The sequence below is a fragment of the Salvelinus fontinalis genome, chromosome 24 (assembly GCF_029448725.1).
Source record: "Salvelinus fontinalis isolate EN_2023a chromosome 24, ASM2944872v1, whole genome shotgun sequence".
Classification (NCBI taxonomy): Eukaryota; Metazoa; Chordata; class Actinopteri; order Salmoniformes; family Salmonidae; genus Salvelinus; species Salvelinus fontinalis.
The window spans coordinates 2,653,334-2,678,680 of NC_074688.1; the positions used below are offsets into that span (position 1 = coordinate 2,653,334).

Here is a 25,347-nt window from a genome sequence, read left to right on the forward strand (position 1 = left end):
ATAAGGCTCCCAATCAGAGACAACCGAAATCAGCTGTCTCTAATTGGGAACTCATTCAGGTAACCATAGACTCTCCTAGACAACTAAACATACATAGACAACGCTAGACACATGTACTCAACACAAACCCATATACTACACCCAACAACCCCTATACCATAGAAACACCCAAAACCAACAAAACACAAACATTCCCCATGTCACACCCTGACCTAACTAAAATAATAAAGAAAACAAAGAATACTAAGGCCAGGGCGTGACAGCTGCAGGTTTTTTGGGGGATTCGGTCAATATTTTCTCGGTGGTTAAGAGTCAGGTCGATGATCAAAAGTGTATTCCCCAGGTACCAAACAAAGTATACTAGTATAATTCAGAATGTCTGAATTTGTCCAATAACAAGTTCTCGTTTTTGTTACAACACGTTTTCTGATGCAAAGTGTTTCGCTACGGTGTGTGCTAATGTATACACCCCAGATCTCCCATCCTCTTCCATCTGTGAAAGCCAGTGTATGTTGAAGTGTAAAAGGAAGGCCTGGCTGGGAGGAGAAGGAATAGCGTGTGGCAGACTGCAGACTGACTGTAGCGTGTTATAATTAGCTGGGGGTATTATTAGCATTCTGCTGCATCCTGCTGATCTTGTCTCTTTTGTTGGGCTCCAGCTTCGAGACACTTCTGCATAGTAGGCCTCTCAAATATTACACCCAACCTGATCCGGCTCAGTCACCACACACAGAGTCACCCACAACTTGGCACAGAATCTGTTCTCAATGACTCACCTGGGCGGTGTTCATTAGGGCGTCAATTGGAAGACGTTTTGAAATTGAAAAACAAAAATGAGCGCTTCATGTTGGATGAGTTCAGGTTGCCCTTTTTTTTCTCCTTCATTTTGGTGCCTAATGAACAGGACCCTTGCTACCAATATTATTTGTATCACCTGACATCCTTGCATCCGATACTGTATATAGAAGATTATAAACTGGGTGGTTTGAACCCTGAATGCTGACTGGCTGACAGCCATGGTATATCAGACCGTATACCACGGGCATGACAAAACATTTATTCTTATTGCTAATAATAATTACGTTGGTAACCAGTTTATAATAGCAATAAAGCACCTTGGGGGTTTGTGGTATATGGCTAATACACCACGGCTAAGGGCTGGTCTTAGGCACGACGCATTGCGCCTAAGAATAGCCCTTAGCTGTGATATAGTGGCCATATGCCACACCTCCACTGGATTTATTGCTTAAATATAAAAAAATAAATGAAAGGAACAGTGCAGGAGGATTATCCAGTCAAACAAGTCGCAGATGGAGACTGAGTCTCTCACAGCATCTCACTGAGCTGAAGCGTCTCATTATTTCCTAAGCAAACCAGTTCATTAGGCAATGGAATGGGTTGTAATCTAGGAGAACTGACTACTGACTGACACACACTTAACATAGTATTTAGTAGTTAACAGAGTTTTTGAATATTGAATTCATGTTAAACAGTACACACACTGCTTCAAACTAACCATTTCTCTGTGTCTGTGTTGCAGGGATGGGCTGTGCTCAGGAGACTCTTCAGCCAGGTAACTACAAGGCTCAGCAAAATGTAGATGGAGGTGATGTGCATGCCTGCGGAGCATGTGTAGGAAGGGCGGGGGCTCCTTAAGAGCTCAGCTGCAGTCTGTGGCATTTTCTTTTGTGTTAGTCCAATGTGCATCTCAGTCTGACACACACACACACACACACACACACACACACACACACACACACACACACACACACACACACACACACACACACACACACACACACACACACACACACACACACACACACACACACACACACAGAGAGGCACATTCCCCTGAGAGATCAGGTCACTGCTGACTCACTACAGCAGAACACTGTCTCTCTCTCTCACCATGCCTCCCCCTCTCTCCTGCCTCTCTGCCATCTCCTATGTATACCATCTGGTTTCTTATGTGTTCCCACCGCTTCTCAGGTGCGGTCTTTTTCTCTCGTAACATGCCCGCCCAGAACTTTAAAAAAAATATATTCCCCCCTCTCTCTCTCTATCCCTCTCTCCCCCTGTCTCCCCCTATCTCTCTCCCATCCTCTCTCTCTTTTTGTGTTTCTTAGAGGGCACAGTGAATGACAGTACTGGTTAGTAAGAACTGCAGTGGATTTGTAGGAGTGGCCATGACTGCCTTTTCTCTAGTGGATTATGTAACCATCAGAAGGTGTGTGTGTACATGTACTGTACGTATGTGTACATGTATGTGTGCGCGTGTGTGCACATGTGTAGTATGTACGTGTGTGTCAGGGGGAGAATGTGTTAGGGCTGCATGAGTAATCAAATTCAGATCGAAATTGCGATATTGACATGTGCAATATCCATTTCCCAAGAGGCTGCAATGTTCTCCTTTCTTTGACACTCCGTTAATACATCAAAAACTAGAGTACGGTACCTCCTCCAATGAGATGTGCTAGACTTTGTTCATTCACTCTACATGCACAGAGGATGCTGACCAACCACAAGCAGGCTCTCTCACTCTGCATGACATGCACATGCTGGTCAATAACAAGCATCCTTGCGTTGAGCGTTAGAAGATGCTGGTGAGGAGAGAAAGGGCGGTTTAGGTTTAGAGGTTTAGTATGAGGTTTATAAACTCTGTGGCTTTAACTCAGAGTTTGAAACATTAGTGCTAACGAGAACTTGGATTTGGTGCCAAAGAGGGGCACGTCTTCGGTGGTATGGCAGTATTTCAGCTACAGGAAAACCAATGTCAACCAAATGCAAGTGTTGTGCAAAGAATGCTTCAGAGTTGTGGCTACAAAAACAGGCAACACCACAAATGTATTCAATGCTTCGAAGAATAACCATCCTCTACTTTATGACGATTGCATGGTAAAACAAAAGCACCCGACAGCAGCAAAGCCCCTCAGCCACAACCAGCCATCAAGTGTAACGCCCTACGAAAAAACATCCCGCAGACCAGTGGAGGCTGCCGAAGGGAGGACGGCTCGTAATAATGGCTGGAACGGTGCGAATGGAATGGCATTAAACACATGGAAACCATGTGTTTGATGTATTTGATACCATTCCACTTATTCCACTTCAGCCATTACCAAGAGCCCGTCCTCCCCAATTCAGGTGCCACCAACCTCCTGTGCCGCAGACACAGAAATCACAGAGGCTATCACCTTTCACATAGCCAAACACATGGTTCCTATTTACAGTCGGCAAAGACGGCTTCAAGAAGAGGATAAGCCAACTGGACAGGAGATACAAATTCCATCTTGCACATATTTCTCCCAAGTCGCCACCCCAACACTGAGTCGACAAGACGGCACCGGAGAACAAGGTGTCAGGTTTTGGCCAGGACTGTTCTGGTTTTGGTCACTAGATGTCCACATTGCACCTTTTTTGAACCTTTTGTTTTTTCCTTGCTCTAATTATTGTTTGCACCTGTATGTTGTTCCCTTGTTAGTATTTAAACCCTGTGTGTTCCTCAGTTCTTTGCTCAGTGTTTGTATGTTAGCACCCAGCCCCAGCCCAAGCCTTGTTGTGAACATATATTTTCTCTTGTTGGATTTTCCAGAGGTTCTCTGGTTTTGTTCTTGTGTTTTTTGGATTAGTCTTTTGAGGTTTGTTTTTTTCCCTTGCTGTTCTTACCACTTTGTGGATTTTCTTTGTATTTTGGAAGATATCCATTTTTTGCCTTTTGGCTTTATTTTGGACATTGTGGATATATATTCTTTGCCTGAAGATCTTGTTCTTTTATTAAACCACCATCTTTAGTACTGCTGTGTCTGCCTCATCTTCTGGGTTCTGCTGATTATTAGTGACTGTTTCTCGCACCGGGTCCTGACAGAAACACTGAGCCATTAATATGAACCCAGAGGTAGCCAGTACCCAGGACTTTTTTCCCATGCTGTCCCACCACGAGGGGACTGTCCAACGTCACGAAGCTGCTCTGGTTCAGCAAGAGGCCTTAATGGCTGGACATTCTCAACTTCTGTCGGAGATGATGACTTCCATAAAGCAGATTTCTGATCAACTTTCCCCTGCAACCGCTTCTGCTCCAGTTCATCCGATTCTAGTGCCCGTGGCAGTTAACCCCCTGGCTGAACCTCGTCTGCCGCCTCCCCAACGGTTCTCAGGTGATCCGAGTGTTTGTAAGGGGTTTTTCACCCAATGTTCTCTCTCCTTCGAGCTGCAACCCTCGTCGTTTCCCACCGACCGGTCCAAGATAGCATATATCATCACCCTGCTGTCGGAAAAAGCCCTAGCCTGGGCTACTGCTGTGTGGGATGCCCAAAGTCCCTGCTGTGCCAGCTACTCTACCTTTGCTGAAGAATTCAAGCAAGTGTTTCAAGGTCCTACCAGTGGTCCTGACTCAGCCAAACAGCTCCTGACTCTCCACCAAGGTCGGCGCAGCGTGACGGACTATGCCATCCAGTTCCGCACAGTGGCAGCAGCGAGTGGCTGGAACGACGAGGCGCTCACAGTGTGCTTTTTGAAGGGTCTTTCCGACACCATCCAAGATGAACTGGCCACTCGGGAACCACCGGACAACCTCGAGTCCCTGATCAAGTTGGCTTCACGCATAGACCAGCGTCTGAGAGAGAGAGAGCTCAACCGTAGATCTCTCACCCTAGCTCCTATCGGTTCCAGCTCCGAGTCTCCACCTTTATCTTCGCTGACTCCACCGGAACCCATGCAGGTTGGACGCATCTCCCAGGCTGAGAGAGACCGCCGGATGAGGGAGCGATGCTGTCTATATTGCGGCAAACCGGGCCATTTCCTCTCCACGTGTCCCGGGCTCCAGGGAAAACGCACTCTCCCGTGCAGGCCTGGGAGGACTGTAATGGGAAACATAACCTCCTCCCATCCGTCCAACTCCCGCCTGCTCATTCCAGTTACCCTTTCCTGGGACAACCACGAGCTTCCCCTTCAAGCCTTGGTAGACTCTGGAGCCGCAGGTAACTTCATGGATGGTGTCTGGGCGAAGGAGAATGGCGTTCCCTCTGAACCTCTAAGTGACCCCATAAAGGTTACTACGCTGGATGGAAGCCCTTTGGGATCTGGACTTGTCACTCGTGTCACTACCCCCTTGCGACTTTCAGTTTCCCAACACCAGGAAGTGATGAACTTTCATCTGACCTCGTGTTCCGAGTTCCCTCTCGTCCTTGGATACCCCTGGTTTCACAGCCATAACCCTCACATCGACTGGTCTGTGGGCACTATCAAGCAGTGGGGTCCTACGTGCCAAGCCACTTGTATCTTCCCAAGTTCCCCGAGTTCCCCTCCTGAGTCTCTAGAATCCATCGACCTGTCCCGAGTTCCCGAGTGTTACCATGACCTCAAACCGGTATTTAGCAAACAGAGGGCCACCAAACTACCACCCCATAGACCTTACGATTGCCCCATCGACCTGTTTCCGGGCACCTGCCCCCCCAGGGGTCGGATCTTTTCCCTATCTCCTCCCGAACGAGCGGCTATGGATACCTACATCAAGGACGCTCTGGCAGCAGGCCTCATGCGTCCATCCACCTCGCCGGCGGGAGCAGGGTTTTTCTTTGTGGCTAAAAAAGACGGGGATTACGTCCTTGCATCGACTACCGGGGACTTAATGCCATAACCGTCCGTAACCGCTACCCGCTACCCCTTATGGCCACAGCCTTTGAGCTGCTCCAGGAAGCAGTGGTCTTCACTAAGCTTGACCTGCGGAACGCATACCATCTTGTGCGGATCAAACCCGGTGACGAGTGGAAGAACGCTTTCAACACGCCTACTGGTCACTACGAATACTTGGTGATGCCCTTCGGCCTGACCAACGCCCCGGCTGTGTTCCAAGCGCTCATAAACGATGTGCTTAGGGATATGCTTAACATTTTCGTGTTTGTTTACTTGGATGACATCCTCATCTTTTCGAGCTCCCTTCAAGAACACACTAAGCATGTCAGACAAGTGCTCAAACGCCTCCTAGACAGCCATTTGTATGTTAAGCCGGAAAAGTGTGAATTCCATTCCTCTCGAGTACAATTCCTGGGATTTGTAGTGGAACCCGGTCGAGTCCAGATGGACCCCAAGAAGGTAGGGGCGGTAGCGGATTGGCCCACCCCCAAGTCCGTTAAGGAAGTTCAGCGTTTCCTGGGCTTCACTAACTTCTACCGCAAGTTCATCAAGAACTTCAGCTCGGTGGCAGCCCCTCTCTCAGCTTTAACCAAGGGTGGCAACACAAGGTTTCTGTGGGGAAGAGAAGCTGAGACGGCCTTCCAAGGACTCAAGCAGCGCATCCTCTCTGCTCCCATCCTGACACTACCGACGGCGGATGAACCTTTTGTGGTGGAGGTAGACGCATCAGAGGTTGGTGTTGGAGCTGTCCTGTCTCAGAGGGGTGAAGACAAGAGGCTTCATCCTTGCGCCTTCTTCTCTCACCGGCTTACCCCTGCCGAGAGGAATTACGATGTGGGGGATCGTGAACTCCTAGCGGTTAAGATGGCATTGAAGGAATGGAGACATTCGAGGGGGCTTCTCAACCGTTTCAAGTGCTTACGGACCACAAAAATCTGGAGTATATCCAGCAGGCGAAGCGGTTGAACTCCAAACAAGCTCGATGGTCTCTTTTCTTCAGCCGATTCCATTTTATCCTCACCTATAGACCCGGGTCGAAGAATCTCAAACCGGATGCCTTGTCACGAGTCTACTCTCCTGCCATTCGAGAAGATACTGACATGACTGTTCTTCCTGCCGCTAAGATCGTGGCTCCAATCTCGTGGCAAGTTGAGGATACCGTGAGACAAGCTCAAGCCATCGAACCGGGTCCTAAAGGAGGTCCTGCCAATCGGTTGTTTGTTCCCAAGGCAGCAAGATCCCAAGTCCTTCTGTGGGGGCACTCCTCTCGCCTCACCTGTCACCCGGGCGTAGGTCGCACCTTGGAGTTCATTCAGCGTAAGTTCTGGTGGCCCACCAAAAAAGAAGACGTTGCCACTTTCGTCAAGGCCTGTTCCGTGTGCTGCCAGGGCAAATCTTCTCACCTCCGCCCTCAAGGACTCCTTCATTCTTTATCTATTCCCCACCGACCCTGGTCCCATATCTCGTTGGACTTTATTACTGGCCTTCCTCCGTCCCATGGTAATACTACTATCCTAGTCATCATCGACATGTTTTCTAAGGCGGCCAGGTTTGTTCCCTTGACCAAATTACCTTCTGCCAAGGAAACAGATGAGTTGGTGATTAACCATGTGTTCTGAGTCTTTGGCATCCCGCAAGATATGGTTTCCGACAGAGGTCCCCAGTTCGCCTCATGGTTTTGGAAGGCCTTCTGCCAACTCATAGGGGCCATGGCCAGTTTATCTTCAGGATACCATCCGGAGTCCAACGGCCAAACTGAGAGGATGAATCAGGAGCTGGAAACCACCCTCAGATGTATGGTTTCCAACAACCCGTCCACATGGTCATCCTTCATTGTTTGGGCCGAGTACGCGCACAACACCTTGTGCTCCTCCTCCACTGGTATATCCCCGCACGAGTGTCAGTTTGGCTATGCTCCTCTATTGTTCCCGGACCAGGAGGCAGAAGTCAGAGTGCCTTCAGCCTCGAGGTTCATCAAACGCTGTCGGCTTACGTGGAAGAAGGCCCGTCTTAATCTTTTGCGTTCCTCACAGCATTACCAACGACAAGCCAACAGACGTCGCCGTCCCGGTCCTACCCTGTACCCCGGCCAGAGAGTATGGCTCTCAACAAAAAACTTACCGCTACGGGTGGAGTCTCGCAAGCTGTCCCAGAGATTCATCGGTCCCTTTAAGATTGCCAGGAGAGTCAATCCCGTTACTTCTCGCCTGCACTTACCCAGATCCCTTAAGATCAATCCCACATTTCACATTTCTTTATTAAAACCTGTTGTTTTTTCTCCCCTTATCCCGGCAGGCAGACCTCCCCCTCCGCCCCGTATCATCGAAGGCCAGTCAGCTTATACCGTCCACCGGATACTGGACTCCCGCCGGGTGCAGCGGTCCTGGCAGTATCTGGTGGACTGGGAAGGCTACGGTCCCGAGGAGCGCTCCTGGGTTCCTGCCAAGGACATACTGGACCCTGACCTCATTCGTCAGTTCAGGGCCCTCCACCCTGAGAAGGCTGGTAGGAACGTCAGGAGCCATTCCTAGGAGGGGGATTCTGTCAGGTTTTGGCCAGGACTGTTCTGGTTTTGGTCACTAGATGTCCCCATTGCACCTTTTTTGAACATTTTGTTTTTTCCTTGCTCTAATTATTGTTTGCACCTGTATGTCGTTCCCTTGTTAGTATTTAAACCCTGTGTGTTCCTCAGTTCTTTGCTCAGTGTTTGTATGTTAGCACCCAGCCCCAGCCCAAGCCATTGTGGATATATATTCTTTGCCTGAAGCTCTTGTTCTTTTATTAAACCACCATCTTTAGTACTGCTGTGTCTGCCTCATCTTCTGGGTTCTGCTGATTATTAGTGACTGTTTCTCGCACCGGGTCCTGACACAAGGCTGACGTTTTACGTATTCCTAACCAATTGTGTTTTTTTCCCCCTTTGCGTTGTTTGAAACTTATTTTTCTACTTATTTTGTACATAATATTGCTGCTACCGTCTCTTATGACCCGAAAATAACTTCTAGACATCAGAACTGCGATTACTCACCACGGACTGGCAGAATCCTTTATCCTTTTTTTTCCTTTAATGAGTCCGACGTGAATGATATACTTCTTTCCCGGGAACAGGCCCAGATCCCTGACATTTTCGTGAAGGCGGAGAAAAAGGGACCAGCGGGTGGGCTGCCTTCTGAGAATTCGTAGGCGATCGAATAAATCCCCACTTTCTTCCATTCCATTCAGCAAATGTGCAATATTTGGAAAATAAATTTGATGACCTATGCGGAAGATTAAACTACCACCGAGACATTCAAAACTGTAATATCATAGGCTTCACAGAGTCGTGGCTGAACGACGACATTATCAACAAAACGCTGTATCGGCAGGATAGAACAGCGGCGTCTGGTAAGACAAGGGGCGGCGGACTATGTATTTTGTAAATAACAGCTGTTGCACGATATCTAAGGAAGTCTCAAGGTTTTGCTCGCCTGAGGTAGAGTATCTCATGATAAGCTGTAGACTACATTATCTACTGAGAGAGTTTTCATCTGTATTTATCGTAGCTGTCTACATACCACCATAAACTGATGCTGGCACTAAGACCGCACTCAATGAGCTGTATTCCGCAATAAGCAAACAGGAAAATGCTTACCCAGAGGCGGCACTCCTAGTAGCCGGGGACTTTAATGCAGGGAAACTTAAATCCGTCTAACCAAATTTCTGTCAGCATGTTAAATGTGCAACCAGAGGGAAAAAAACTCTGGACCACCTTTACTCCACACACAGAGACGAATACAAAGCTCTCACTCACCCTCCATTTGGCAAATCTGACCATAATTCTATCCTCCTGATTCCTACTTACAAACAAAAATTGAAGCACCAGTGACTCGATCAATAAAAAAGTGGTCAGATGAAGCAGATGCTAAGCTAAAGGACTTTTTTTGCTAGCACAGACTGGGATGTGTTTCGGGATTCCTCTGATGGCATTGAGGAGTACACCACATCAGTCATTGGCTTCATCAATGAGTGCATCGATGACATTGTCCCCACAGTGACCGTACGTACATACCCCAACCAGAAGCCATGGATTACAGGCAACATCCGCACTGAGCTGAAGGCTAGAGCTGCGCTTTCAAGGAGCGGGACTCTAACATGGAAGCTTATAAGAAATTCCGCCATGCCCTCCGACAAACCATCAAACAGACAAGCATCAATACAGGACTAAGATCGAATCATACTACACTGGCTCTGACGCTCGTCAGATGTGGCAGGGCTTGCAAACCGTTACAGACTACAAGGGGAAGCACAGCCGAGAGCTTTCCAGTGACACAAGCCTACCAGATGAGCTAAACTACTTCTATGCTCGCTTTGAGGAAAATAACACTGAAACATGCATGAGAACACCAGCTGTTTCGGAAGACTGTGTGATCACAACATTCACAAGGCCGCAGGGCCAGACGGATTACCAGGACGTCAATTGTCAGGCTACGTGTTACATGTTTTTAAGGCCTGATTGGGCCAACTTCTACATAATTACACAATCATAAGCTTCCTATTCCATCTGCATCCTATACCTGCCTGAATAAATAATTAACCTAGGTTATTTAAGAACTCATAATTGTGAAATAGGAACTCATGTTATTCATTAATTAATAAGCGCTGCGTTTATAGCACACTATATTTTGATGATCGTGTTCAAAATGTATGTTTGTTAATATGAAGGTGTAATAATCCTATCTATTATCATATGTAGCCTGTAACATTGTTGGAAAATATTTGTTTATTTTGATTTTGTATTCAGTTAGCTAGCTACAGTATGTGTTCATTCATATGATCTCTACCCTGACAGTTGTTTTAACCTTGTCTGATGGAATTACCATATTTTTTACCCTAGTTGTCACGTTCCTGACCTATTTCTGTTAGTTTGTTATATGTGTTAGTTGGTCAGGACGTGAGTTTGGGTGGGCATTCTATGTTTTCTGTTTCTATGTTGGTTTATGGGTTGCCTGGTATGGCTCTTAATTAGAGGCAGGTGTTTGGCGTTCCTCTAATTAAGAGTCATATTTAGGTAGGTGTTTTCACAGTGTTCGTTGTGGGTGATTGTCTCCTTTGTTTGTGTATGTCGTTGCGCCACACGGGACTGTTTTCGGTTTGTTTGTTCTTCGTTTATTTTATATGTAGGCTATATTCCCTGTTCGTGCATTATTCGTGTTATGTGAGTTCGTCGTCCAGGTCTGTCTACACCGTTTGTTATTTTGTTAGTTTATCCAAGTGTATTTCGTTTCGTGTTTTTCCCGTCTTGTTTAATAAATTATGTCTTCACAATCCGCTGCATTTTGGTTCAATCCCTGCTCCTCCTCTTCTGATGAAGAGGAAGAGGAAAGCCGTTACATAATCACCCACCAATCCAGAACCAAGCGGCGTGAGTTCGAGCAGGATTCTACACAGGTATCATGGACTTGGGAGGAGATATTGGACGGGAGAGGTCCATGGGCACAGCCGGGAGAATATCGCCGTCCCAAAGCTGAGCTGGAGGCAGCGAAAGCAGAGAGGCGGTGGTATGAGGAGGCAGCTAGGAGACGTGGCTGGAAGTCCGAGAGGAGACCCCAAAAATTTCTTGGGGGGAGGCTAAGAGGTGGTGGGCCAAGGGCAGGTAGGAGACCTGCGCCCACTTCCCAGGCTTACCGTGGAGAGCGGGAGTACGGGCAGGCGCCGTGTTACGCAGTAGAGCGCACGGTGTCTCCTGTACGAGTGCATAGCCCAGTCCGGGTTATTCCACCTCCCCGCACTGGTAGGGCTAGATTGGGCATTGAGCCAGGTGTCATGAGGCCGGCTCAACGCGTCTGGTCTCCAGTGCGTCTCCTCGGGCCGGCTTACATGGCACCAGCCTTACGCATGGTGTCCCCGGTTCGCCTACATAGCCCGGTGCGGGTTTTTCCACCTCCCCGCACTGGTCGGGCGACGGGGAGCATTCAACCAGGTAAGGTTGGGCAGGCTCGGTGCTCAAGGGAGCCAGTACGCCTTCACGGTCCGGTATTTCCGGCACTACCTCCCCGCCCCAGCCCAGTAACCCCAGTGCCTCCAGTTCCGGCACCGCGCACTAAGCCACATGTGCGTCTCCTAAGTCCTGTGCACACTGTTGTTTCTCCCCGTACTCGTCCTGATGTGCGTGCACTCAGCCCGGTGCCACCAGTGCCGGTACCACGCACCAGGAATATAGTGCGCTTCGAGAGGTCAGTGTGTCCTGTCCCTGCTCCCCGCACTAGGCTTGAAGTGCGTGTCCTCAGTCAGGTGCCTCCAGTTCCGGCACCACGCACCAAGCCTACAGTGCGTCTCAGCCGGCCAGAGTCTGCCATCTGCCCAACGGCGCATGAACTGCCTGTCTGCCATGAGCCTGCAAAGCTGCCCGTCTGCCATGAGCCTACAGAGCCTTCCGCCAGACAGGAGCAGCCAGAGCCTTCCGCCAGACAGGTGCAGTCTGAGCCATCCGTCTCCGCAGCGCCATCTGAGCCATCCGTCTCCCCAGTGCCGTCTGAGCCATCCGTCTCCCCAGCGCCGTCTGAGCCATCCGTCTCCCCAGCGCCGTCTGAGCCATCCGTCTGTCCTGAGCCATTAGAGCCGCCCGTCTGTCCCGAGCCGTCAGAGCCGATAGTCAGTCAGGAGCCGCTAGAGCCAGTTACCAGACAGGATCTGCCAGAGCCGCCAACCAGACAGGATCTGCCAGAGCCGCCAATCAGACAGGATCTGCCAGAGCCGCCAACCAGACAGGATCTGCCAGAGCCGCCAACCAGACAGGATCTGCCAGAGCTGTCAGTGAGCCATGAGCGTCCAGAGCCTTCAGCCAGCCATGAGCGTCCAGAGCCGTCAGCGAGCCATGAGCGGCCAGAGCCATCAGCGAGCCATGAGCGTCGAGAGCCGTCAGCGAGCCATGTGCGTCGAGAGCCGTCAGCCAGCCATGTGCGTCGAGAGCCGTCAGCCAGCCATGAGCGTCCAGAGCCGTCAGCCAGTCATGAGCTGTCCCTTAGCCCGGAGCGGCTATTTACCCAGAACTGCCCCTCAGTCCAGAGCTGTCTCTCTGTCCGGAGCTGCCTTTCAGTCCGGAGTTGCCCCTCTATCCTGATTTACCTCTCTATCCTGAGCTACCTCTCTATCCTGATCTATCCCTCTGTCTTGAGCTATCCCTCTGTCTTGAGCTATCCCTCTGTCCCGGTGCTGCCCCTATTGTCGATGTTACCAAAAGGATTTTGTGGGGGTAAGATGAGGGTGGACATTCATAGGGGGAGATGGAAGCTGGGATTGACTATGGTGGGGTGGGGACCTCGCCCGGAGCCTGAGCCACCACCGTGGATAGATGCCCACCCAGACCCTCCCCTAGACTTTGTGCTGGTGCGCCCGGAGTTCGCACCTTATGGGGGGGGTTATGTCACGTTCCTGACCTATTTCTGTTAGTTTGTTATATGTGTTAGTTGGTCAGGACGTGAGTTTGGGTGGGCATTCTATGTTTTCTGTTTCTATGTTGGTTTATGGGTTGCCTGGTATGGCTCTTAATTAGAGGCAGGTGTTTGGCGTTCCTCTAATTAAGAGTCATATTTAGGTAGGTGTTTTCACAGTGTTCGTTGTGGGTGATTGTCTCCTGTGTTTGTGTATGTCGTTGCGCCACACGGGACTGTTTTCGGTTTGTTTGTTCTTCGTTTATTTTATGTGTAGGCTATATTCCCTGTTCGTGCATTATTCGTGTTATGTGAGTCCGTCGTCCAGGTCTGTCTACACCGTTTGTTATTTTGTTAGTTTATCCAAGTGTATTTCGTTTCGTGTTTTTCCCGTCTTGTTTAATAAATTATGTCTTCACAATCCGCTGCATTTTGGTTCAATCCCTGCTCCTCCTCTTCTGATGAAGAGGAAGAGGAAAGCCGTTACACTAGTGTTCAAAAATTCATAATCGAAATGTCAATATCTAGCCAAAAAATGCTATGAGATATTTTGTCCAAATCGTGCAGACCTAGAGTGTGTGTGGAAATGGTTCCTTGAGCAAAATGCACTCAAATTTTAAAGGCATGTGAGAGTCTGTGCGTTCTGCATGCCACGTTCTCAGCAGTGAATAATTAATTCAACACATAGTAAGACCTATTGCCAAACCCTCTCTCTCCCTCCCTCCATTTCTACCTCACTCCTTCTACCGTTTTCAAACTCACAACTCACCCCCTCTGGTACTCGCTCTTTCTCACAAACACTGTGCAAGACTGAGATTTCTCTCCGTGTTTGGTCCTCGTAAGCTCAGATCTCTGGTCTCTTTTCCTCTCTCTGTTCTGTCCATCTATTCTGTCATCTATGCTTTATTCTTCCCTCTCCCCACTCACAAGCACCAGGTGAGAGGAGCTCTTCTCAGGGCCAAGCCCCCCCCCCCCCTCCCCCTCCCTCTGCACACTCTGTGGCGGATGTGTTGGCTCTGAGCTGTGCTGTTCAGTGAAAGGTCATCCCTCTCCCCTCCTCCCCCACTGAGCCACTCTGCAGACACACTGCCAAGAAACACTCCTCAGACTCCCACCACAGCACCAGCCGTGGTGCAGAGCGGCAGCTCTGTTGCTAAGGAGAAAAAGTGCCTCTGTTGTTTCTGCGTTTCTGCGTAACTGAGTGTGCTGTTTCTTCCTCACACCGACTGATTACAATCCCTCTATCTGTTATGGCACATTCACCACCAGCCTGTTTCTCGTCTTCTCTCTCTCTCTCTCTCCCCTAGCTGGGGTTCTGGAACTAATTTGTCCTGACAACTGGGACCCTAAGCTTCCACCACGCTGCGCCTTACCCATCGCCACTTCCTGCCTCATACACTACACACACACACACACACAGTTGTCCCCTCTGCATGTGTGTGTGCTCCACAGAGAGCCAGTTATGTAACGAGCGGCTCTGAAGTTGTCTCCTACTCTCTACTGTACTAGGTGTCAGAGTGAACTGCGCTGTGTGGGAGAGGGTGCATATGTTTGTGTTGTGCAAGGATGAGGAATGTTTGTCAGTGGACACTTCATTGCTCACTCGTTTGGCTGCGTGTGTGCGCCTGTCTTCACGTGTCTACTTGTACATTCTCCCTCGTTTTCTCCTTGTCCACTCTCTCTCTCTCTGTTCTCTCGCTCTCTCCTCTTTGTTCCTGTCTTTCACTGTTCTCTTTCTCTCACTCACAAATGCACTCGTGCATATTCACATTATTCCCCCCCCCCCTCTCCGTGCCCCCCCCCCCCCCTCTCGGTTTCTCTTGGTGCGTAAATCACAGAGAATGAGCCCCTGAATGAGCAAGTGATTGTATCACTGCTGTGTGTGCGGCGCATCACATGTAGCCTGACGGTTCATAACGGATCGTTTTCTCTTGTTTTTATTCACGTTCCTCCAAAGTTCCCTTGTTTCTGCTGATTTGAGAGATTTTTGTACTGTGTGTGTGTGTGTGTGTGTGTGTGTGTGTGTGTGTGTGTGTGTGTGTGTGTGTGTGTGTGTGTGTGTGTGTGTGTGTGAGATCCTCGTGAAATGATGAACAGTGCTTCAGCTACATGTTTCGACGGTGACTCCTAATGAAAATCGAGAATCCCTCTCCTCCATTCCCCTCTCCCTGGGGGTAGCCCTACAGGGAGCTAGAGGAACCGTGTTACACTGGAGCCATTGTGAGAAGGAGGACATGTGTGCCTGCAACACAGCAAATGGAAGAGGACTTGTGTGGCAGCGTGCCGTGACTCCAGCATTCGACATGCTTTGATTTTTGTACCGTTCTGAATGGCCGGTGATATGATCACAAATACACACTGCATTACCTCAATGGAAAGAACTAGCTAGCAGCAAGGTGCGTGTGTGTGTTAATGTAGGGAGTCTGATTGATATGTGATTCCCAGAGACAGACACACACACACACACACATTCCCAATAATTAAGATTCAGCCTTCAAAACTGCACTCATCTGATAAATTCTCTAGGAGAGTAGAGGGGTAGAAAACGCTGCTCCAACCACAACCATGTGTAACAGTATGACTTTAGACCATCCCCTCGCCCCGACCTCGGGCGCGAACCAGGGACCCTCTGCACACATCACCAACTGACGCCCACGAAGCGTCGTTACCCATCGCTCCACAAAAGCCGCGGCCCTTGCAGAGCAAGGGGAAACACTACTTCTAGGTTTCAGAGCAAGTGACGTAACTGATTGAAACGCTATTAGCGCGTACCCGCTAACGAGCTAGCCATTTCACATCCGTTACACATGTGTGCATCTCAAATGGCACCCTATTCCCTACATTGTGCACTACTTTTGACCAGAACCTTGTGGGATAGTGCACTATATAGGGAATAGGGTGCCATTTGGGACTCACTCCATTACTATAGTCTATACCCAATAGTGCTATTACCCTTTAGCCTTTAGGACAGTTTCAAATACACTGATATTGGTGAGTTTAAATATTATGAGTAGGCATCAACACGTTTGCTCTGCATATGTACTGAGTATAAAGCCATACACTATTTTGAAGCGTCAATGAGTGGTGCGTCTAAATGAGCGCACGTCACATGATCCTGTGACCGCACATTGAAGGCGCGTGTAAAAGCGTTAGCGGGTGCACTATCTATGGTCTTCACATTCATGCGGAGCTCCATCATGCTTATGTTAATGCGTCATGGTTTTCACAAGTGCGCATTTGCTTGCGCCGTTGTTGGAGAGAAACTCGTCGTTGTGTGAGGGGATGTTTGACAAATAAGTGTAGAGTTGGAGGTGTAGTAGCACTTCACTGTACTGTTTGCACCTACTATATCCTGTGCACGTGACAAATACAATATTATTTGATCTGTGTAACAGCTAGCCCTAGACGTCTAACCATTAATGCGTCGGTTGCTTCCTTGTGATCTCTCCACCACAGCAATCAGCTGACGAAGGGCGATAAGAACGGGAAGGGCCTGAGTCATTTCTCCGTGAAGGCGTGTGCGACGGTGCAGAAGAAAGCCAAAGCATCCTACAACGAGGTAGTGGCCGACGATCTGGTGGCTGAGTTCACCCACTCCACCACCGACTCGGTGAGTCCGTAAATACTATGCTAGTTGAGTAGACGCTTTCATCCATAACCACATACGGTTGACAGTGACACAGTGTATATGTGGCCAATGCAGGAATCAAACCAACAACACTGGGTCGTGTTCATTAGGCACCAAACGGAAGAAAACGGAATGAAACGGGGAGGGACTACCTGGAGAAAACGGTGCGTGTCTTTCGGTTAAATTTTCCATTGCATGCCCTAATGAACACAACCCTGGTGTTGCCAGCACCGTGGTCCTCTATCCCATTGTGCCAGTAGAATGATAAAGTATTGTAGGGGATCTAGCCAGGTGGCCAGATTTCTGACTATACTTTAGCCAATGCCTCTAACGTCCCCTTTCATGAATAAATAAAGAACAACCCGATCTGGCCAACAGGGTAGTGGATAACACTCAACACGTGGTTCTTTTAATTCTTCTTGTTTATTTGCAATGTACATTTTTCTTCTTGTTTGTGAGAAAATTGTTGTACTCAGGACACCATTGGGAATGAGACCCTGGTTTCATTGGGCTACCCTGAATAAATAAAAGTGAATACAAAATCAAATATGTCCAATTTGACATTGGAGCAAAACAGCGATGCATTTTTTCTGCAGCTAAATGTTAGATACGTTTGTTTTTCCATTCATAAGCTGTTCAAAATAAGCAATTAACGAATGACAGATTTGAGGTCATAGAGAATTTGGAATGTTGATTATGTTGCAAACGGTTCCCTTGCATCCCAAAGCATTGTGTTGGAGGAATCCGACTGAAAGTTTGGCTGTTTTAATTGTGGGGAGGGAGCCAACCTCTGAATACTTTCCGGTATTAATACTGACATGGCCCCATAAAATAGCTTGGCCCCAGCCCTAATCTGCTTACTTCCTGTGGAATGTCAAAAAGTATCATTAATTAAAAACAGATTAACCATGAGGGCTAGGCTAGCAGTCAGTGCGCCTCTGGAGGGGTAGTGGGTAGTCCTGGCCAGGGACACACACCATGGAGCAGTTACTAATGAGATGACCCTTGACCCCCCCCCCCCCCTCAAGACAAGCCTAGAATCATAACCTCTTCTCTGCTATTCTCTGTTTCCTTGCTCTCTCGTATTTTTTGTCTCTTTTCTTTACTCACTTCTCTTTTATTTGATCTTTCCTCACTCTTCTCTCTCTCTCCCCCTCCCTCCCTAGCAGGTGTATGACCAGAAGAACATCCGCAGGCGCGTGTATGACGCCCTCAACGTGCTGATGGCCATGAACATCATCTCCAAGGAGAAGAAGGAGATACGCTGGATCGGCCTGCCCACCAACTCAGCCCAGGAGTGTCAAAACCTGGAGGTGATCTTACACACATACACACACGTTTTAAACCAGCAGAGTTCTCTCTGGGACCTGAAAGTGAGCCTTGACAGCCACTCCATGACATCTGTCACTGTCACCTCAGGAAAAGAGGGACAGGTGGATGGAGAGAAAGGGGTGAGGGGAGCACAGACAAAGGAAATGGGAAGAAAGAAGACCCTTTCAGTTCTCATCTGTATCGTGTGTCAACTTCCTGCAGAATACAGATCGGACACGATAAACACACGAACACACACAGTGACCCATTCTGGTGGAGGACTAGGCATAAGGGAGTGAGGAGATGGAAAGTACTCCTACAGCTGGCCTTCTTTGACAGCAGAGGACTTTTGCAATCCATCACTACTGTCTGACAATACAAACAGTAATTGTCTTGCTTTAGTATGGTCAGTTACTTAAAGAACAACACTAACTGCCTGAGTGGTGGGATATGGATAGGGTTCTGTTGGAGCACAGCATTACGGTGGAGTGGAGGTTGGATGGAGGAGAGGCACCACCGCTGACCATCTACATCTAGTCAATAACTTCCAGACCCTGTCATGACCGTGGCCACCCATTGGAGGAAGCGCTCCAAAATAGCTCCATATCCTGATCTAGCTACTTTTGTATGTTTCTTTTGAAATTGCTTGTTTGTTTTTGCTTTACCAGCACTTTGAGATTATTTATGTGATGTATTACTATTAGACAGTTGTTATACCAGTTCTTTCTAAAATGCTTAATAAACTGTTTCTCTAATCAGGTGGAGAATCAGAAACGCCTGAAGAGGATCAGGCTGAAGAGAACTGAACTGGATGAACTCATACTGCAGGAATGGGGCAGTCCCGTGTGTGTGTGTGTGTGGTGTGTACACGCTTATCTCTTTGTGTGTGTGCGATGGAGAGAGGGCGAAAGTCAGATGCCTTGGTCGTGAGTGATGAGCTAGGAAGCTGTCCATCTATAAATCCATAAAAACAGCTTATCGTTAGCATCTCAATAGCATATGAAAGGGAACTTTTGTATGACCCCTTGGAGTTCCCAGGGGCCCAAAGAGTGTGGATGTGGGCGTGGTCGGGGAGTTCTCTTTATTGATTACTTCTCCCTGTGAGAAAGACTTGGCGATCACCGAAATGTATGCACAGTCTGTTTCTTGGAATGTACCGCACCACGGATAGTTGTCATTCACTGCATCTCTGATTGATGGTGTGTTGTGGCTATATTTTGCTCTGCCCTAATGAAGGTTACTCGCTCTGAAGGTAGATTTAAGCTTCAGTCCAAGCTCCTATTCCTCTGAGGTTTTCCCTCCGAATCGATTTAGCCACGTCATACTAGGGCTTGGTGTTTTTCCTGACCACATAACCTGACCAGGAAAGACTCGTGGCCCCATGCCCATGTATGATGTAGTTCCACTCGTGAACCATACACGCTCAACCTTCAGAGATTGAAAATGTGTATGTGGGGATAAATGTTTTTGAAGTATGTATTGATAAGATTAGCTGTAGTTGTCGTCACAATGTATTTAAAACTGTCTGTGTGGATAGGTGTGTTCGAAAGTTTGCACTTTAGGACCAATGGAAGATTGATGGAACACCGTAGCCAGGCGAACTACATCAAATGCACCTAAAATGTTTCTGAACCTTGCTCGTCTCTCCTCAAACAGAAAATCTCTTTCAGAAACCTAGTGCAGAGAAACAAAGCCAGCGAGGCTTCCTCCCTGGCCCCTCCCCCTTCCAGCTCTCCTTCCAGCTCTCATCGACTGCTCCTTCTCCAGCGACAAGTACGTGTCACCGCAACGTCTTCACCCTAAATGCCTATTGCGAAGACAACTCCAGGTCACGTATTACTGACTCGCTTATCCAAATGCCACTGTAGTATAACACACATGCTCATTGCGCCTTCTTCATTAAGATGCCAACACTTGTCCTACGGTGCTAAGAGTAAATTCAGTTAGGATCACAAGGTTTTACCGTGATTAAAATATATGCGATTTATACGGATGGTTACCATAGTAATCCCCCGACTCTCTGTAGGTCACCAGGACAAACATATATTTTCACGATTTCACTAATATCTTCAAAATCAATAAGTCATAGCACGTTTTTGTTCTCGTTCAGTAGTTTTTACCTGATAAAGTAGAATCCGGTTGAAATAATATTAAAAGTACCATTTATATTCCTAAAACATAGATTGAAAATTGTTGCTTCCTGTTGTAATGGCTTTTGATTCATGGCCAAGCGTCAAAACACTGGTTTTAGATGTCCAAATAAATAATCAACATGCTGAAATAAGTCGTTATATTTTGAAGACCAATACATAAAAGTTACTCCCTACACACACGTGTCACACTTGTGTTCACACTACTTGTATTTTACTAAATTAGTAACTTATAAACTGCACACGCACCAATATTTACCAAGCGGTTATTATTTTGCCTTGCCCATTCACCCTCTGAATGGCACGCATACACAATCCATGTCTCAATTGTTTCCTCCCCTTCATCTACACTGATTGAAGTGGATTTAACAAGTAGCATCAATAAGGGATCATAGCTCTTACCTAGTCAGTCTATGTCATGGAAAAAGCAGATGTTCACGTTTGTACACTGTGTATAGAGTGCATTCGGAAAGTATTCAGACCCCTTGACTTTTTTCCACATTTTGTTACGTAACAGCCTTATTCTGAAATTGATTAAATCGTTTTTTCCCTTCATCAATCTACACACAATACGCCATAGTGACAAAGCAAAAACCTTTGTATTAAAAATCAAAAATGGAAATGTCACATTTACATAAGTATTCAGACCATTTACTCAGTACTTTGACAGCGATTACAGCCTCGAGTCTTGGGTATGACGCTACAAGCTTGGCACACCTGTATTTGGGGAGTTTCTCCCATTGTTCTCAGCAGATCCTCTCAAGCTCTGTCAGATTGGATAGGGAGCGACTTTTCCCAAAGCCACTCCTGCGTTGTCTTGGCTTAGGGTCGTTGTTCTGTTGGAAGGTGAATCTTCGCCCCAGTCTGAGTTCCTGAGCGCTCTGGAGCAGTTTTTCATCAAGTATCTCTCTGTACTTTGCTCCGTTCATCTTTCCCTCGATCCTGACTAGTCTCCCAGTCTCTACCACTGAAAACCATTCCCACAGCATGATGCTGCACCACCATGCTTCACCGTAGGGATAGTGCAATGTTTCCTCCAGACGTGTGGCTTGGCATTCAGGCCAAAGCTTTCAATCTTGGTTTCATCAGACCAAAGAATCTTGTTGTCATGTGCCTTTTACCGAGGAGTGGCTTCCGTCTGGCCACTCTACCATAAAGGCCTGATTGGTGGAGTGCTGCAGAGATGGTTGTCCTTCTGGAAGGTCTCTCATCTCCACAAATGTACTCTGTAGCTCTGTCAGAGAGACCAGTGGTCCCCTCCCTGACCAAGGCCCTTCTCCCCCGATTGCTCAGATGACCAGCTCTAAGGATGAGTCTTGGTGGTTCAAAACTTCTTCCATTTAAGAATGATGGAGGCCACTGTGTTCTTGGTGACCTTCAATGCTGCATACATGTTTTGGTACCCATCCTTAGATCTGTGCTTCGACACAATCCTGTCTCGGAGCTCTGGGGATAAGTCTTTCGACCTCAGGGCTTGGTTTTTGCTCTGACATGCACTGTCAACTGTGGGACCTTATATGGACAGGTGTGTGCCTTTCCAAATCAATTGAATTTACTACAGGTGGAAACATCAAGGATGATCAATGGAAACAGGATGCACCTGAGCAAAATGTCAAGTCTCATAGCAAAGGGTCTGAATACTTATGTAAATAAGGTATATTTGTTTGTTTTTTGGGGGGGGGGGGTTTGCTCAAATTTCCAAAAACTTGTTTTTCGCCTTGTCATTTTTACATTTTAGAATAAGGCTGTAATGTAACAAAATGTGTAAAAAGTCAAGGAAGGGGTCTGAATACTTTCCGAATGCACTGTATCTCTGAGAAAATTATTTTGGTAGATAGCCAAGACGGAAAGGAAACAACACTTTTTTTTTACAAGATCTTTTGAAGGAAACACCACCTCACATCGGTTTCCAAATAGCGACAGGGTTTGGCTTTCATTTTAATGATAGCGTAACCCTCAAATCCATGAATTCATGTCAGGTCAGAGACATTTATGGGAGAAATGGCCTTTTTTTTTTTGCCACCGTGGTCTGAAAATGACTGTTGCGTCACTCTACGGACTGACATGTATGACAAACACTGATATTAATCTGTTTTAAGCAATCAATTTTGTGAGATCGTGATGACTATAAACTTTAATACTAACAATTAACCATTCTAACAAAAAAGTATGTGCATTTCCTGTAATATTGTGTGGGAAAAACTTTAGTCTGTGTAGTAACACGTTCTGTCCACCATAGACAAATTAGGGTTATATAACATAACGAAATATGTCAAAGTAATTCAATATTTTAATATATGATGACAGTAAATGTAGCACACTCACCCATTATTACAATGACATCTATTTCGTCCTACTTTAACCAATTTAAAAACACAATTTAACCAGTCACTCTAGACTTGAGCTTCCATATGGTCTGTGCAGCAGGCTGAATGTTTGACGTACCTACTGTCGATGTGAATACCTTTTCAACTTCAACAACACCTTTGAGATCCACGACGACATAGAAGCGCATGGGGTTGTCCCTGGGCCTGGAGATTGTCTGTCTGCGGTGCACTTCCCAATCTCATCCTGGCCAAGTCCCTCATTCCCAGGTCTCTGGAGATCTACATCATAGGTGAGAGTTGGAAAACGGCGTTCATTGACAAGCATTTTTGACGTGTGTGTGCATACGTGTGGAAACGGGCCATTTCTGTCATTTCAATCTGTCCCCGTCTCTCCTCCCACAGGCATGGCCAGAGGCACCAGTCAAACAAGGTAGATTACCTCTCATAAGTTTTTAATCAAAACTGTGATTTGAACACAATCCACTACCAAAATAGGAACACTACACATGAAGAGTGATATTTCTATGATCCCTGTGTGGCTCTGTTCAAAAGTAGTGCACTATATAGGGAATAGGGTGCCATTTGGGATGTAGCCAGGAAATTATTCTGTTTTTGTGTGGCAAAATGTTTTGTTGCATACCTTATTGATAACAGAAAAGCTCAAGCCATATAAATGACTTAAGGGTGGCATGATTGATTTTAATTTGAGAACTGAAGTGACTGACCCGTGGTGTGGGTTGTCGTGTTTCAGCTCTTTCCCAGATGACCTGGACTCCGCCTCTTTGGATGGAAGGAGGAGCTATAGCCACAGTAGCACCGCCCTCTCGAGGCCAGGCGCCCAGCTCCTTCAACGAGGAAGAGGAGGACGATGATGACAACGAACCCTCTTCACAGTGACTGACGGACAGACAGCTAGCCAGGCATCAGTGATGCAGCATACCTCTCTCTCTGAGACTGGTCTCTCGTCTCCTACTCTGTTCACATGGGGAGTGGAAGTTCTCTGGGGATGTGGCCAGATATACAGGAAATAGGTTGCCAGTCATTCAGGTCGATGATATGATATTTTAGACGCATTTAAATATCTGTTTCTGTCTTAATTTCTCCCTTGTAGTTATTTTTGTAAATGTCTTCCTGGCTGCTGCCCCTGTATTTCCTGCAGCGGCGAAAAGGTTCCAAATTCTTCTGCCAAGAGGCGATATCTGCGTAATCTCCCAGAGAAAAGGTTTGTTGTTTTTTAGATGGAGTGCAATGTTTTGTAGTCATTTTCTAGAGGATGTGGCTATGCATAAAAGCACTCACACTGCCGCGACACACCACAGACTCGTGACGGAATATTTTTCACAATTATTGAACATTTCTTCTCATTTATTTCCCTGTTCCAACGAAACATGTCAAACGTACATGAATAGTATGTGTGTTGATGTATGCTAGTGGTTTGACTTTCTGTTCCTCCTTTAACGCAACGTTTGTCTAATCAATGGGATCCCGTCCGATCCTATTCTAAGCTGGCATTTTAATTTAAGGTTTGTTTAGGTTAATAGAAGGGGATTTCTAGGCTTCTTTGAACCACCCCAAAACATTCTGTAAAATATATATTTTTTTTACGCTACTTATGATACTCCTTTACTATTTTTTGCAGTTTAATGTCAGCCATTAGATGCAACTGTGTGGAAAGAAGCCAGCAGTAACCTTTAACCCAGGTATTAGCCCTACCTTGTCTAGAAACAAGGGTACATTGAGTACATTTTGTTTTATTTTAAGTGTGAACCATTCTGCCTATCATCAATGCCTTTTTTAATATAATCATTGTGCCGATATGTAATGGCCTATTCCATTCAATTGCACCCTCCTGAACACAACCTCTGTGTCATCGTGACCTTTGGACCCTTGAGCACGTTAGGCCCTCCACTCAGTGGACATTGCACTTGGGGAAATGTGTGTACTCTCTTTTAGAATGTTCTGCTTTGTGGTTTCAGATATGACTGGGTCTGTAAATATACATAAACAAACATAATTTGGGCTAAATTAGTATTTTCAAGAAGAATTTTCTCCAAGTTTAGGTATTTATCTCTTGGACACTACATTTCCTTGTGTCAGTTAGCCTTCTATTTAGGACTGTGTTTCTTAGTCCTGGTCCTGGGGACACAAAGGGGTGCACATTTTTGTTTTACACACCTGATTCCACTAATCATTGATTTGATGTTGAGTTGATTAGTGCTACTGCCTTAACATTTTCTGCAGCCTTTGGGTCCGCAGGACCAAGATTGAGAAACACTGATTTAGAAAATGTCCTCTTGGTTTAATGGGTAAGATGTAGGTTTGATTGGTGACTAAATTATTAAGTGTGTGGGTAGGTAAAATGTTATGACCCGTTCTTTAATCCTTGAGCGTAATCCTTTGAGAGTAGAAATCCCCAGAGTGAAATCCTCTCTCAGCCTTGCCAAGGCCTTCTGTTTTAGAGATGGGTGCACCTCAATAGTCTCAAGGAGCTTCCTCTTCCTCTGCACCGATCTGAAATCATGGGATAGGTGAAAACATTAGTACAGATTAATTGAGTAGGCATTGAGACTGGAGAGGAAACCACTTTAGACTACTTGAATGTACCCTTTGAAAAACTTCACACTTACATCCGGGGCTCGGCATTTGATCCATCCATAAATTCATACATAGTTTTTTCATTTGACCAGTTAAGAACAAATTATTATTTACAATGACAGCCTACCAGGGAACAGTGCCTTGTTAAGGGGCAGAACGACAGATTTTTACTTTGTCAGCTCGGGGAGTCGATCCAGCAACCTTTCAGGTTACTGGCCCAATGCTCTAACCAGTAGGCTACCTGCCACCCCAGTTATTTCATAAGAGGCTGGAAGCCCCTCGGGTCAGCCCAGAGC

General features: G+C 46.9%; 1 protein-coding gene across 1 annotated transcript; it reads left to right on the forward strand.

Moving 5' to 3' along the window:
• Positions 1 to 1,484: 1,484 nt before the first annotated feature.
• tfdp2 (transcription factor Dp-2) lies at positions 1,485 to 24,273 on the forward strand (the record flags this gene model as incomplete). The annotated part of the gene is given in 12 exon segments (XM_055879254.1): positions 1,485 to 1,573; positions 16,497 to 16,650; positions 17,835 to 17,981; positions 18,739 to 18,822; positions 19,636 to 19,712; positions 20,126 to 20,187; positions 22,571 to 22,634; positions 22,636 to 22,689; positions 22,691 to 22,746; positions 22,859 to 22,886; positions 23,208 to 23,276; positions 23,278 to 24,273. Coding segments are annotated over 12 exon segments (960 nt in total), but the record flags the coding sequence as incomplete, so codon positions are not given.
• Between the last annotated feature and the right edge of the window lie 1,074 nt (positions 24,274 to 25,347).